The sequence below is a fragment of the Pavona decussata genome, unplaced genomic scaffold (assembly GCF_977016875.1).
Source record: "Pavona decussata unplaced genomic scaffold, jaPavDecu1.1 SCAFFOLD_210, whole genome shotgun sequence".
In the NCBI taxonomy this organism is placed as follows: Eukaryota; Metazoa; Cnidaria; class Anthozoa; order Scleractinia; family Agariciidae; genus Pavona; species Pavona decussata.
The window spans coordinates 846,439-861,554 of record NW_028145615.1 but is presented as its reverse complement, the minus strand read 5'-3'; the positions used below and the strand labels follow the sequence as shown (position 1 = coordinate 861,554).

General features: G+C 41.1%; 2 protein-coding genes across 2 annotated transcripts; both read right to left on the bottom strand.

Moving 5' to 3' along the window:
• On the bottom strand, window positions 1-6,758 carry LOC146460613 (monocarboxylate transporter 13-like). The gene is made up of 4 exons (XM_085087982.1): window positions 6,327-6,758; window positions 3,322-3,893; window positions 1,888-2,257; window positions 1-866 (listed from the first exon to the last, which is right to left on the bottom strand). The coding sequence occupies exons 1-4, from the start codon at window positions 6,478-6,480 to the stop codon at window positions 637-639; spliced, it is 1,326 nt and encodes a 441-aa protein (XP_084944108.1). The 5' UTR covers window positions 6,481-6,758; the 3' UTR covers window positions 1-636.
• Window positions 6,759-7,674: 916 nt separating this feature from the next.
• Window positions 7,675-14,940, bottom strand: LOC146460612 (monocarboxylate transporter 10-like). Its single transcript, XM_085088014.1, has 4 exons — window positions 14,126-14,940; window positions 11,538-12,112; window positions 9,904-10,276; window positions 7,675-9,404 (listed from the first exon to the last, which is right to left on the bottom strand). The coding sequence occupies exons 1-4, from the start codon at window positions 14,280-14,282 to the stop codon at window positions 9,259-9,261; spliced, it is 1,251 nt and encodes a 416-aa protein (XP_084944140.1). The 5' UTR covers window positions 14,283-14,940; the 3' UTR covers window positions 7,675-9,258.
• Window positions 14,941-15,116: the final 176 nt, after the last annotated feature.

Here is a 15,116-nt window from a genome sequence, read left to right as displayed (position 1 = left end):
TTCACTAAAAAACGTAAGCTTTATTCCAATTGTAATCTCTGTAAGCTAACATTCGGGAGCACATCACTTGTAATAAGTAACAGCTAACTGATTGTGATTAAATTGCAAAAAAATTACTATAAACTGGGCATATAAAATTGACTATAATTTATTTCAATTCGAATAATTATACCAGGAATATTAAATCTGACCCTAAGCTAATTTACACGCACCCATGTATCGCCCTGATTGCTAGGTTCATTCGCATAGGCCAGTTTACACGTTACAATTTGTCGGCCGATTTCTTTTTCTGTCGGTGTAACGCAGGGGTGGAAATCGTGATGATTCAAAAAATCTGTAGCACTGCAACAGAATTCTATAAATCGATTTTGGTACGGTCGGCTCACTCAATTTTTTTGTCAAATTAGGTCAAATCGGATAGATATAAATTAGCCTTAAAGTGTTCTACTGAGAGTATTTGACACTTATCTGTTATAATAGGGATATTTGACATAAAGCGGTTACATTATTGGAATATTTGACGCTAATTTAGATCTATGGTACTAAGAGTATTTGACAATAAATAATCAAATGAACTCGAAAATTTGTCACAGTTTCCCCCCTCCCCACCCTACAAGGCATCTGTTGAAAAGCAAGTCACGTGGCTACTTTGTTTTCAATCATATAAACAACGGACCTTCTCCAATCAGGGGCATCGGCGATCTCCTCTGTATTTGCATCGTACATTGTGACCCATGGATCACGCCAAGTCTCACGCTTCTTATTGGTACACAGCAACATAAAAGGGATGCACGCACCCGCGAGTACTACAGCGCCAGCCATGTAATACGCAGGCGTGTAAGAATGCAAGAAGTCAGCCATAAGACCTGAGAGAAAGGATAAGAATTATTTTAGGCCGAGTTTTTAGAGATCAATTTAAGATAATTGGCTACCTCTCAAAACGTTACTGTGGACCTTCGACCTGGCTCGTTTTACAATTTCATATCAATATTAGTATTGAACACTCAAGATTACTAGTGCTTGATGACAAATAAAATTGAATTGGAGGACATTAACTATAAAGCAAACTCCACAAGGGGACATTCAGAGTTTTAAATGGGTCCGCTAACAGACTTCCTAATTTCCCAAAAAATAATCGAGCTGGTGCCAACAAGACTGCGGAACCTGGCTGGAGCGTTACATTTTACACGTACAACTTTTTTGTTTCTGTTTTTCTTCTCATAACTCAAGCTAGGACTATAAAATTGTGACTTATCCAACTGTGCAGACATTCTTCGGGATCTTGGACATATTTGTACCGAGACTTAACTCAATTCCGTATTAGGTTATCGAGTAAACTAGTAAAATTGTAACTTAGTATTTGTGACGTTTTATGAATGGCGCTGCTGATGTGCCGTAGTCGACGTTTCATTTGCTAATACCGAGAAGAAAAGCACCGCACACGAGTCTAAAAGCAACATATGCGGCCTTATTTGGAAAAACAGAAAAACACGTTTTACGTGTCTACAGAATACAGTATGCAGAAACAAACAATCATTATTCTCGCACAGAAAATCTTCAAACACCATTACACACGCATACCTCTATGTATTGACACTGACAGGTGCGTTTAAAAATTATCTTAAATATTCTGAGCAAAAGCGCGTTTACTGTAAACATCAATCTCGTTCCCAAAGTCCCGCTTTGGCCAGCGGTTGGTCGCCAGAAGAGACTCTGGAGAAATCGAAAAAAAATGTCTTTTTTTCTGATTGGTCACCCCGTGCGCTGGTATTGTTTTACCCCAAAAATCCTGCTTCCTGTATCCCAGAGTCTCTCCTGGCGACCAACCGCTAGCCAAAGAGCCTGAGGACTCTGGGTACGAGATTGTGTGAACATTTAAAAACCTACCTGCTATTGGAGGACCGCTGGCCACGAATAACGAGCTCATTTGCATCTCCCAGCTAAGAGCAATGGGTGTTTTTTCTGGACTAACACATCTAAGGATGAGTACATTCAGGGCTGTTATAAAAACACCGTCACAAAACCCGTATATTACAATGTAGATAACCATGTGGAGATAGGACGATGCCATGGTTACAAGCAAGGTCCCTGTTCCCACCACTAGCTCGGCCACTTGGTAGACGTAGAACGTGTTCACTTTTTGGAAGTCACAAAGTCGTCCAGTTACCAATCTTCCGACACAGGAAGCCACACCATAATAGATGAAGAGTCGGGAAGCTGCATCGGCAGTGATTCCAATCTCTTCACAGTACCGCACCTGACAATAAGTATTTGAATCAGTTCACGTAAACAAACATATTGCAGGGAACAGCCAAAGTGGTTGGTCTTTACAGGTGATTAGAGTTTATTAGAGACTCTTTTTAAAATGGAAGCTCATTCACACGGGATTGTATGAAGGGAGTCACTTTACAAACAGGCTTCTTACGAGGAACTCATCATTCTTCGACCTTCTTACATATTCCAGACATTATTTTACTTTAGAGCGGGGTATCATGATAGCTCAAGGACAGTGTATTATAATGCACGGTCCTTAAGAAATTCGTATTTCTCGGACCATCCCTAGATGTGCAGTACCAAGAGGACGCACCGTCCTTCAAGAAAATAATATTTGACGTGTACTTGCGTAGGATCGCTGTTATTATTTCTTTTTACTAGCTGTAAACAAACAACGAGTAAAGATATGCAGTGATACTAGAAACAAAAATATGTAATATTATTGGTTAGTATAATAGAGAGGAACCCCGCCTTACCACCACCTCGTTACCCTGAACGAATTAAAATTCCAGTCATTTCCTTACAACCTCGTTAATCAGACCACCCCGTTGCTGATACAACCACATTTTCACGGCCCGGAGGTGGTCGTATTAACGGGGTTCCACTGTACTTGCTATTCACCTCCCAGAATTGTCCTGGATCTCGCGCGCTAGTCTTTTCACCATTTCCCCACTATTGGGCGGTTTTCAGTTGAGTGTCAAAAGTAATTCGCGTTTGCTTTGGTTTTGCTTCACTGGGCCCTGTGATTGGTTGACAAAACTCGCACCATTTTCTCACTGAGCTCTGTGATTGGTTGACAAAACTCTCGCCATTTTCTCAACCTATGAGAAGCAAAACCAAAACCAATCGTAACTTGCTCCCACGCGTTTCCCTGCGCTTTTTGTCGGTTACATGTATTTGGTTCGACTCCTAATTGGTTCATTGCGCTGTTTACCTTGGCGGTGATTGGTCAGAGTAATGACTTTGATTTTGTTTTTACGACACTCAGTTGAAAACTGCTCTAACAAACTATACATTTGTAAGACACCTCTCGTGTTTTATACATACCAAGTGAATCTGCGGTACATAATGACCGAACATCATGATCGACGCTGATAAGGTAACAGCCAGGAACTTGGGTTCCTTCCACACCGATACATCAATATGGCAACCTTTTTTGTTCTCCACGACTGTAACATTGTCAGCCTCTTCACTTTGTATATTGGGACTGTATGTGAGTCCAAACAAACACAGCGCAGGCACCACACCGGCCATTATTCGATACGTGGTTCGCCACCCATAGGCATCTATCATAGTCTGCAAAAGTGGCCCCAGAATAAGGACCCCTCCTCCTTGCCCTAACATCATAATCCCAGTCGCCATTGAGCGCCTCTTTTTGAAATACTTGCTGATGACAACGAGGCTTGCAGAGAAGACACAGCTAGTGCCCAAGCCAAAAAGGAGGCTATAGGTTAGGTACAGATGCAAAATGTTTTCTGCCAGGGACGAGACGGCGAGGCTTAAGGTGCACAGAAATCCACCAAGAAGGGTGGTGACGCGGCAGCCAAACCGCTTGACAAGGGCGCCTGACACATGTCCAGCAAAAAAGACGAGAGCTATGGCAAGAGAGCCCACCCAAGCTGCAAAATGGACAACGTAACAGTCAGTAACGAGGAAGTCTACATTACGCAGATCAGAGCTTCTTTCAACGGAAACGAAAATTGTTCGACTGCCGCATGAAAATCTTCTCGGGGCAGCGAAAACTTGCAGGTAGTATATGTGACATTGAGAGAACGATTTAAAGAGAAGCAGAAAGACATAAAACAACACCAGGTGGGCATTTTGTAGTCATTCGAAATGAGAAGAAATATAAGAGAGAAAAATAAAAGAAGATAAAAGATATGCCTGATCGCGGTCCTGTTTGTTTGTTTGTTTTTTGTTTGGGGGGTGTGTTTCCGGACAAAGATAAGTTCGCTGCATTTTGATTTGTGGTGGACGTTAAATAGAGAAATATAAGTTGAAACGATCCGACAGGAAATGAAAATAAGGCGTAACGGGGCAGGCTAGCGGGCAGAACCAAAGGCAACATTATTTTAGATACGTCTTGCTCACTTAAGATCACCGAAGACTGCTTGTGGAACAAAGTCTGTTTTCCTGACACAACAAGCGATCAAGAAAAAAAGAAATAGTGTCGCATGCTACACCAAAAGCAAGCGAAGAAACACGATTTTTATCGTAATGTATATCGCCGTCAAGTAATTGATGTCGCCAGTTGGATTTGTACTAAATGATGACGAGATAACTCGTTTACCAGCGTTAAAGATAGCGAGAGAAAAAACGCAGTCTACGAATGAATTTACGGAACGATAAAATTGTCTTTTAGAAAACCACGACTTGTGCAAAATTAGGACACAAAGATGTGAACGTTCTACTGCGGTTTGCCTTTTATCTTTTTTCAATCAAGATAACTGCAAATACAGTAGCCTGGGGCAAGCACGAAAGACGCGCGAGGGCATTAGGTAAAAGGCCTTTTTGCCCTCGTGCGTCTTTCGTGCTTGCCCCGCTTGGCTTAAAGGAAACGGAAACGACTGCTACGCAGGTTACAAATACAGGCAATGGGTGGATCCCTACGTTCAAAACACAATTTGTCCCGGGGGTTGGTACTATCCCATATAAGCAATTAGGTATGTGCGGTACCAAAGGATATGGTTTCTCGGCCGTTTTGTTACGGATTCTAGAAACCAGGTCTGAAAATGTGCATGATTTTTAGTGGCCTGGTGTGAAAAAGGTGCCGAAAAACTACATATTTTGGCCAGGTCAGGGTTTGAAAAACACAGCCGCACACGTCCACCAAAAATTCCGTGCAGTATTCGCTCCCCCGGGCCAACTGTATAAAATGTTTTGTTCTCTCTTCTGAATTAATGAGTCGATAGGTCGATTATAAAAGCCGACAAAAGAAACAACGAAAACTGTAAACAAGAGATACTTTTGCAACAAAATAAACACATTTCAAGCGAGCCTTGATTTTACCTTCCCAGTGAATGTCATTTGTTACGAGCCGCTATCACTCTAAAATGTGTTCGAAGACATTGTTTGGTATGAGGAATCATTAGATGTCAGTGTTTCTATAACGTATATGAAATCAGCCAACAAATGGAGTAGGCAATTAAACCAGAAACGTTTTCTTTTATTGTTTATAAATATTGAGAGTAACGAAAACAATTTACAAGGATGGCGGAGGTTATGGGTTCGACTGTCGTTGAACTCGGATTTTTCTTCTTTTTTTCTCTGTAAGTCAACATTGGTTGTGATTAGTTGTTTCACACTTCTGAGATAAGCACAACACATAAGGAAAACTGGGTTTGAACTAGCGTGAGACAGGCAGTGCTTTTGATTTTCTTATGCTTACATGTATTTCATACCGCTTGCCAGTAGTGAAATAAAGAAAAACACAGACTGACATACGCAAGCACAAAAATGTTATTGAACTTGTACGTTAGACACCTGTCGACCAACTCTCGTGGACAGTCGGTCGACATTTAGGCCGTCAGTCGGCTAACATTCGATCGACACTCGGTGGATATGACGGGGGAGCATCGGTCGACATTGCACATGCGGTCGATGGGAGGCCATTGTCAGCCAATGCTCCACCGACATATCGGGCGAGCATCGGCCGATGTATCGACCAAGAGTCTACCACACGCGGCCTAAGCGTCGACCAAGATGGCGTTGGACTATGTTGCGTGATTCAAACGAAAAATGAGAGTCTTAACCGGGTTTATTAAAAGTCATTGACCATTTGATTGAAAGCTCTTCAACATGGTCGCACGAAACTCTGCCCGTACGTAATAAATCCCACCGCTCACACAGCCATCATCAAAAGAAAATATCTGGGACCGCGGGCGTTGAGTTAATATTTTGCTTAATTTGTGCTAGATGATATAATTTTAACCCTAAGTATCTACTTGGTTAGTTTTGTATATCTGTAGAATATCACATAATTAAATTTCCATTGTGTAAATAGTGTAATTAACTTCGGTGGCATTTGAATACTTCGTGCAAGAATTGCTTACCCGTTTTCTCTCTTGATTCTTGAAAGTAATCCATGAACACTGGAAAGAAGATGCCGAAACTAAACACAAATCCCATGGCGGCGAACCACGACAGCGTAGCGGATAGACAGACAAACCACGACCATTTGCCATCTTGGTTATGAGCGAAAGCCATCCCTATTGTTTAGTTAATTTCGTTGGTTTGCGAGGTAAACACGATGGCTGTTCTCTTGTTTCTCTCTCTCATCCCATGAGCAGAAAATTGGACCTCTGTAGCTATTGTCAATGCAATTGACTTTTTAATATCTCCAAGTCAAAGATGAATTGCGTGACAAGGGGGCGGGACCAAAACGTCACGTATCAGAATTATACAACAACAACGCCATTTATATATTTCCCTTTCTCTTTTCCACCCGCAAAACACAAAAGCCTAATCAAGGCAGGGGTCCGTGTACCGTGTAAATAGGCAATATAATTCTGGACCATTAGGCCTTATCACGGTTTTCGACGCAGTGTTGACGAGTAGGCAAACACGTCTTAAAATAACAGTGTGTATGGAAATCCGATGTCAAATAATTTTCATAAAACATCGCTTCTGAAAAAGTCACGAATTGGAATTTTTTTGGTACTAGGAAAAGGATTTTAAGAAAAAAATTGGAGGGATGTAGCTGTACCAGAAAGCGTCCAGTCGTATTTTGAACTTTCGTTGTTTGCTGTCAATTGTTTGCCTTCTCGTCAAAATGGCGTCGAAAACCGTGATAAGGCTTATTGTTGGAGTAATTACGATGTGCAGTGAGCATGAGGTTTTTTTTAATAACGAAGAATCGCCTGAACAAATTTGCGCTGAGGGGCATACACATCTCTGATCCCTTACGCCGAGGTAATCTTTCCACGACATATGGACTGGTGGAAATGCTGCTTGTCACCCTGGCGACAAGCCAGTTTTTAGGCCCAGGAGGAGGAGGAAGGGGTTTACTCCAAAAAGCTTCTTATGAAGAGGTTCCACCTTGGGGTCCAACCCTTTACCCTTTTCATCATGGTAACATACACGATAGACGATGACTCTGTAATTGAGCCGAAATATTGTAAAATTTTTCTCATTGTAATAAACCAAACTTGGTTTTAAAACAATGATTACTACCCTCTGTCTCGTTTTATTGATGTTCTATTGTAAATTGTCAGCCGGCGGATGGCTCTGGATTTTGGCATACTGATGAGGTAAAAAAGAATCTTTTTAGCTCACTATATGAAGCACCAGGGGGTGGGAGGTAGGAAAGTTATGGAAGGTAGTAAGAACTTAACGGACTGCGGTAAGACCACTACAGGCAAGGAAGGAGGAACAAAAAAGGCTACAGCACCAATCATCATGGAACAAAAACAATAAGCTTTATTTTTTGCTACAGTATTGCGGAAAAATGGCGTCAACATATTCCTCAAGTCCTGCTAATCATGGAAACATAAAATACAAAGTACTACAAAAAAGAAGGCGGAGAAGAGAATTTTAAAAACTTCATCAGGTTATATTATGGGTAAAGGCAAACAATGATGAGGACACATGCAACACTAATATATTCAAACTTTATTTATTCGGAAGGAATACCAAACTACCTTATAAAACGCTACTGCTCGTGTTTTTTAAAAACATTACTAGGCCTATATACCAGCACTTTACTTTTATTCAAAATTATATCGCCCTCTTTCGTACTATCTTGCTTTTTGAGCTGGACAGTTAGCCTCCCACGCAGACGTTCTTAGGGGCTTGTCACGCGTCCCTGCCCCACGTGGGGCAGGAACGCGTGGCGAACCCCTAAGAACGTCTGTGTAGGAGGCTACTGGACAGTGTGATTGCACCAAATCTTCATGTGCTGCGAGACAGTGGGACACATGAATTCGCGTCTTGTCTTGTAATTGTACTGACGAACTGTTATCTCTCTGCCCCAAGAAGTCACAAAATATTACAAAAATATAACAATGCTATACAGTAATTGCGTTTGACGCACTCCTAATATAGATTGCATGGAGTTGAGATTGTACAGGACAGTCGATCGATCAACGAATGGATCTTGGGACGCGTATCTAACTAATAATCGGAAGGTCATAGGTTCGACGCCTGTTGGGAACTCGGTTTTATATAGCTGTGTCACTAACTATGAATGTTATCTTACTTATAAAAAATCCTAAATTCTTACAATGTCCAAACAAAAATAGAACAAAATATGTACATAAAATTTTCATGTCCTTATTAAATTATTACAATATGCCCCAGGAAAATGTAAATATAAAAAAATAATCAATTAATCAATCGTTCATTTACCCACGTAAAGTCTAATGAGCTAAAAGCTCGTTCAAAATATGTACGTGCTGAATAAAATATAAAAATTAAAAATATAAAGTAAAAATACAAAACCTAGATATATTACTAAAAACTACTTTACAATACAAATATTGACTATTATAAGAACTGCGATTACTAAAATAGTTTATATATATATAAAACTTATAAACTTTTTAAATTTATAGACTTTATGAACTTAGAAAGATTTTCCCGCCATAACTCAGCTTTAAGTGAGTTCCAGATGTTAGCAACTTTAGATATGAAAGAATTCTACACTAAACCTTAGCAGACTGGCATTAACTCCACTACCTCTTAAGTTTTATATCGAGTCTTTAAAATTGAAAAACTCACAAACATACTCAGGACCATAACAGCATAAAGATTTATAAAGCAACACAAGTAAAGATTTTTCTATGTAAACATTACCAAGTAACTCCTGATACGAAAATTGTTTTACCTTTACCTAAAATAAACCTAAAAATATAAAGGTTGGTTCAATTCGATTTGCTTGCATTTTGCCCACACCCAATAAGAGGAGCTTAGAGGGGGTTACAATATTGTTAATGTGCCAATCGAATACACCGTTTGTTTCACGACGCCGTTACTAGTAAGAGTTCACTAGAGCCAATATATGTCGTTTACCACCCTGGGATCTCTCCTCTTGGTATACAGCAACATAAATGGGATGAATGCGCCCGCCAGCACAACAGTACCAGCCATATAAAAAGCATGCGTATAGGAGTTCGTTGAGTCAGCCATGAGGCCTGAAATTTAAAGAAAAAGTAATAAGGGTTTATATTTATTTAGTTTTTGTGGATTTGGACACTACTTGAATAAAGGAGTCTGGCTCCTTGACCACAAAGGCCTGAACCCTGCTCATCCCTCAGACAAGCCTTGTGGAATTTAAAATTCTTATACTAACCTCCTTTTGATACTTTACTTGCTTCAGAGAGAACGCAAGCTGCAGTTTTGTTGTTGTTGTTGTTGTTGTTGCTGTTGTCGTTGTTCTGTTCATAAGTAAACGGGTTTTTTTAATAATTCAAAAAACAAGAAAGGAAAGTTGTGAAAATCCAGTTCTGGCAAGGTTATGCTTGCAAAACGCGCGTTAGGACATTTCAGAAAGTTGGCAAACTATTTTAATTACTCGTTAACAATAGCGATGCTGGTCTTTGGTAATGAATTTGGTAATGAATTTATTTGGCAACACGAAATTTCAACTTTACGTTTGCAAAAGGAGGCGTCCTTACCTAAGACATAACGTACCTGCAATTGGAGGGCCGCTGGCCAAAAAGAAGGAGCTCACTTGCATCTCCCAGCCAATGACAACGGGTGTTTTGCCCTGTTTTTCGAGGCACGTAAGAAGGAGAACATTAAGAGATGTTATAAAAACACCGTCACAAAACCCGTATATTACAATGTAGATAACCATGTGGAGATAGGAGGTCGCCAAGGTTACGATCAGGGTCCCCGTTCCCACCACTATTTCGGCCAACTGGTAGACGTAGGTCGTGTTAACGTTTTCGAAGTCACAAAGTCGTCCAGTTACCAATCTTCCGACACAGGAAGCCACACCATAATAGATGAAGAGTTGGGAAGCTGCATCGGCAGTGATTCCAATATCTTCACAGTACCGCACCTGACAATAAGTAGTTGAATCTGACGTAAGCGACTATCACAGGGAACAAAAAGGTGTTCGGCCCTTAAAATTGGCGATCGATTATGACTGCAATTCTAGCTAGATAACAAGTGTTGCATTCACGATTTCTTAAACAGCTAATGTATATGCAACACAGTTGTAAGGGGAAAACTGGCATGGCAAAAGTCAAGTTGCATTCGGGCCCATGCACTTATTCCAGGAATGCATCCTTGGTTCGTGCGGTCTGGAGACAACCGACTGCCCACCTAATGTGAAGGCAATAGGAGTACTACTACTCCACCCTGGCTAAGATTGCTAGAACACATCACGGCATGTAGTGGCTAGAAATATTTCTTATCCCCACCCCGCCCCTCCCCCTCCCCCCTGGGTGAAAAGTTAGTCCATTTTTAAATACCCGGTAAGAAGTTACTCCTCCCTTCTGGATGGAATAATAGTCCATCACACGATACATAAACATGAGGTGACTAAACGTATTACTACTCCATCCTAAATAGGATGCTGGTCCACCCCAGGGTTACCTCCAGCATTTTGTCGCCATTTTTACGCACCTCTGTCAAGAGAGCAGTAAAATTTCTTGCGTAAGGAAACAGCACGGCGCTTGCGCCAGAGATGTTGAAAGCCAACGTTTAATGCGAGAAAAAGAATGCCACTAACACTATAACGAGAGGTCAAGAAGCTGCAAGTTTATCAACCCGGCTAATAACAAGTACCTCCAGAACAACTTTTACCAGGTCATTTTTTCAAGCAAAATTTGACAGATTTTCTTTTCCCCGATTTCCTTCACTCCCTCTTCCGTTTCGATCCTTTGTTTTCAGCGTTTTTCGGATAAGAAAAGTACCAGACGTCACCCTACAAATCTCTGCAATTCAGCATCCCCTTTTTACTATACTGAGGTCATCCCATTATAATAACTTACTATCTAACCTACCTCATCCACAACAGGCTTTCTTCCTTTTACTTCATGCATATCAGCCGACTGCGATAAACGCCTTTGCAGCACTTGTTTTCTGCATTGAGTTTTGAAAGGGGGGGGGGGGGGGGGGAGGAACGAAAGAGCTTCGGCTTAAAATAATTTTTTCCTCCTAAGGTATTCGAACTGAATTGCGACGTCTCATCCAGCCGGCATAAGTTGCCAATGTACATATAGAACAGCTAACAAATATGCAGCCACCAACTATATCAGTCGTCATCGCAAAAAAGCTTGGGTTTATCATGTAGTACTAAACACAATAATACTTACCAGGTGAATCTGCGGAACATAGTGACCAAACATCATGATCGATGCTGATACGCAAACGGCCACAAACTCGGGTTCCTTCCACACAGACACATCAATATGGCAACCTTTTTTGTTCTCTTCGATCATAGCCTCTTTACCTTGCTCTTTACTTTGTACATTGGGACTGTATGTGAGTCCAAACAAACACAGCACAGGCACCACACCGGCCATTATTCGATAAGTAATTCGCCACCCATAGGCATCTATCATGGTCTGTAAGAGTGGCCCCAGAATAAGGACCCCTCCTCCTTGCCCTAACATCATAATCCCAGTCGCCAGTGAAAGCCTCTCTTTGAAGTACTTGTTGATGACAACGAGGTTCGCGGAAAAAACACAACTTGTTCCCAAGCCATAAAGAATACTGTAGCTAAAGTACAGATGCAAAATATTTTCTGCCAGGGACGAGAGGACGAGGCTTAAGCAACATAGAAATCCGCCAAGAAGATTGGTGACGCGGCAGCCAAACCGCTTGACAAGGGCGCCTGACACATGTCCAGCGAAAAAGATAAGAGCTATGGCAAGGGAGCCCACCCAAGCTGAAAACCAATCGATGGAGCTATCATTAGCGACCAAAATTGGGCTTGTTAATGCATTTGCATAAAGGATACCTAGCTAGGAACCCTAAGCAGGCGTACCATACTGATTTTAAATCTCATCTCCATTATTTCTTGTACCCGGAGACAGCGATTCTTTTGGTGTGGATGGGGGGGGGGGGGGGGGGAGACTAGGTGGAAGGGCAGGGGAAAGACGAGAAAGTCACGGTAAAGTTTAACCTTCACCAAAACGCATTTAGTATCAGTACAGTATTATTTGGTGACCAATATTCAGCATATTTGTACAGGAACTCAATGCCGGCTCTGAAAAGCGCTTAAAACAATTAAGATCGTTGTGCCACGAGAAAAAGTACTGTTGGCTTTTGTAGAGTCATTGTTTGGCAAACAGAACAAAGCTTGAAAACAAAGCAATTTTAATCCTAACAGTTATGTATATATAGTGAAGCGACTCATTCATTATAGCGAATGCGGACAAAAACTGAAGAGCGGAGCTGAAAAGACTATTAATAACATGGCGCAAATTAAAAACAAAAGATTGATTTCATAATTTAAACTAAAAGCATAGTTTGAAGCTACATTTTATTAATTTCAAGCTTCCTAGCCATAACGACAGTAGACTCGCTGTCCTCAGCATCCTAGTTAAATTCTGGGCAAACATGTGATACACCGGCAAAATTTACGGTAGTTTTACACAGCTCACGCTAACTTTAAACACCTGGAAACTTTCGCTCCCTTACTCAATCGTAAGTCTGGGAAAGTCTAGTCTATGTTCTCACAGTTTACATTCCTGCCTATCCAAGGGTCTCCAAGCATTTATGATTAAAAAAAAAATATGCGCACATTGCCACCGTTGTCCATTATCGCTACCTGAATCAGCCATTGCTTAACAAAACCGCAAGAAAAACTGCTACATATAACATTCCAACGTCTAACGTCGAAAGATACTACGACCACATTGAGCTAAAGTTTAAATTCCGTTTTTCGATGACATGAAACTGAGGTGATAGCAAATTGAGGTTATCACTCACCGGGAACCGTCCGAATGACCGAACCTTTTTGCACAGAGATTTTTCATTAATTCATCGTACAATGTATCAGTTAAGCTGATTTATTTTGTCTTTTCTTATTGTCTGGTTTGTCTCATTTTCATTTTTCGTAATATATATTTTTTTGTCATCAATATATTTCGTTGTGTTACATGGCTTGATGTTAACGTTACGGAATGTTCCAAGTTCCAAGTTCCTGCTTTTATCGACGGCCCAAATAAAGCTATATTTAAACCGCAGGGGGGGGGGGGGGAATGAGGGGGTGAGGCGAGGGTAGGGGGTTGCTTTGACAACACTGTAATTCCATGAAATTCCCTTCATGGAATCACAGTGTCGTCAAAGGAAGCTTTAAACGCCGAACTGCCGAAGAAGAATACGGACTAGATGAGTTAGTTTTATTCATTTTATCGGATGAATGTTGAAATATAGCTCTATTACGTTCGGAATCTATAATATTTTATTTCCTTTACAAAGTCTTGTATATATTAAAAGCACTCAGTCATAAACCGCCTGTTCCACTGAACGATCACCTTCCGACTCAACTATTCACCTGACTATTAACTATTCCTCGCTCGCTCGGTAGCTGGCGTGACCTTACGCTGCCTGTTTGAAAACTAAACAAATCGGTGACAGGCTTTTTAATGGCGAGCGAAGTCCGTACAAACAAACAGAACCGACGGTCGGTTCAGCACAACCAAAAGTTGTGGTAACTGTCGAAACACTGGAATCCAGTAGTAAAAATTACCCTATAATAATAACATAATTGAAATCACCGTTGCAATGGATACAATCCAGAAAATTACAAATGTCAAGCTCGCGACTGCATGATATTGAATGTGAAACCGATATGAGGAAATGAGAATTCTTTGTTATTGAATTTCATTGTAGATTTTTCGGCAACAAGTAAGAACACGGAAAGAATAAATAGCAAAACAAATGGTACGCTTACCTGTTTTCTCTCTTGATTCTTGAAAGTAATCCATGAACACTGGAAAGAAGATGCCGAAACTGAACACAAATCCCATGGCGGCGAACCACGACAGTGTAGCGGACAGACAGACAAACCACGACCATTTGCCATCTTGAGTAAAAGCCGCATTAGCCATGTTTGTCTGGTTTGAAAGAATCTGAAACTACTCACTACAACTGGAAAAGAGACGACGGCACAATGGATGTGCTGTGATATTTCAATCAGTGTTTACGCTAAACCAGGAAACCGGACAGCGGACTCTTAGTTTTATGATAAACCCGCTACAGACCAAAACCAGATCGTAGAAATCTCGTTCCCAGGGTAGGCCGTGATGGCAAAAAGTATTTAGAAGAAGTATTTAGAAATGACAGGCTTCACGAAATGAGGCATGCATGCCAACTAGAAATTGCACTAGTCTCCAATCCAGTAATCATGGGTCGTGACTGGGTTCCTCCGGAAAAAGAAAACAAATGCAACTTTTATATTGGCGATGATTATTTCGAAATGAAAAGTTCATTTAAATAAAGTAAAGTTGCGTTAATATCACTCATTTTGGTAGGTTCCCCAACTTCCGATGTTCCAGGAATTTGGGACGGTTATTTCACACGCGCAAAGGTGCGAAAGGAAGAGGGAAATTGCCTTTTTATAGCGGAACTTCGTGTGAAAAACGCAGATCCTGTTTGCCATGCATTTCTTATGGCCATAGTTGGACGGTTTTGAATATTGAGACCTTTTATCATCAATCATTTCCGTTCCGCTCGCGCCCTGTATGCTTGGTCATTGCGGAGAATTGTAAAGCTGGAAACTACTAGGGCTAGAAAAAGGGGTAAGGCCAAAACAGTACCTGCGCAAACGCTCTTTGGGCTCGTCACAAATCCCCCTCCCCCACCCCGTCCATACGTAGAAGATTAGCCCTTGTCAAAGCAGTGTTCTCCAAGGTCTTCCGTTTCAAGCACCCCCCCCTCCCCTC

Coding starts and splice junctions, on each gene's coding strand:
- LOC146460613 (XM_085087982.1), bottom strand. CDS start 6,480: ATGGCTTTCGCTCATAACCAAGATGGCAAATGGTCGTGGTTTGTCTGT. Junction 3,894..6,326: donor AGAATCAAGAGAGAAAACGG/GTAAGCAATTCT, acceptor TCCATTTTGCAG/CTTGGGTGGGCTCTCTTGCC. Junction 867..1,887: donor CAGCGGTCCTCCAATAGCAG/GTAGGTTTTTAA, acceptor CCTTTCTCTCAG/GTCTTATGGCTGACTTCTTG.
- LOC146460612 (XM_085088014.1), bottom strand. CDS start 14,282: ATGGCTAATGCGGCTTTTACTCAAGATGGCAAATGGTCGTGGTTTGTC. Junction 10,277..11,537: donor ATGTTCCGCAGATTCACCTG/GTAAGTATTATT, acceptor ACTTATTGTCAG/GTGCGGTACTGTGAAGATAT. Junction 9,405..9,903: donor CAGCGGCCCTCCAATTGCAG/GTACGTTATGTC, acceptor TTTAAATTTCAG/GCCTCATGGCTGACTCAACG.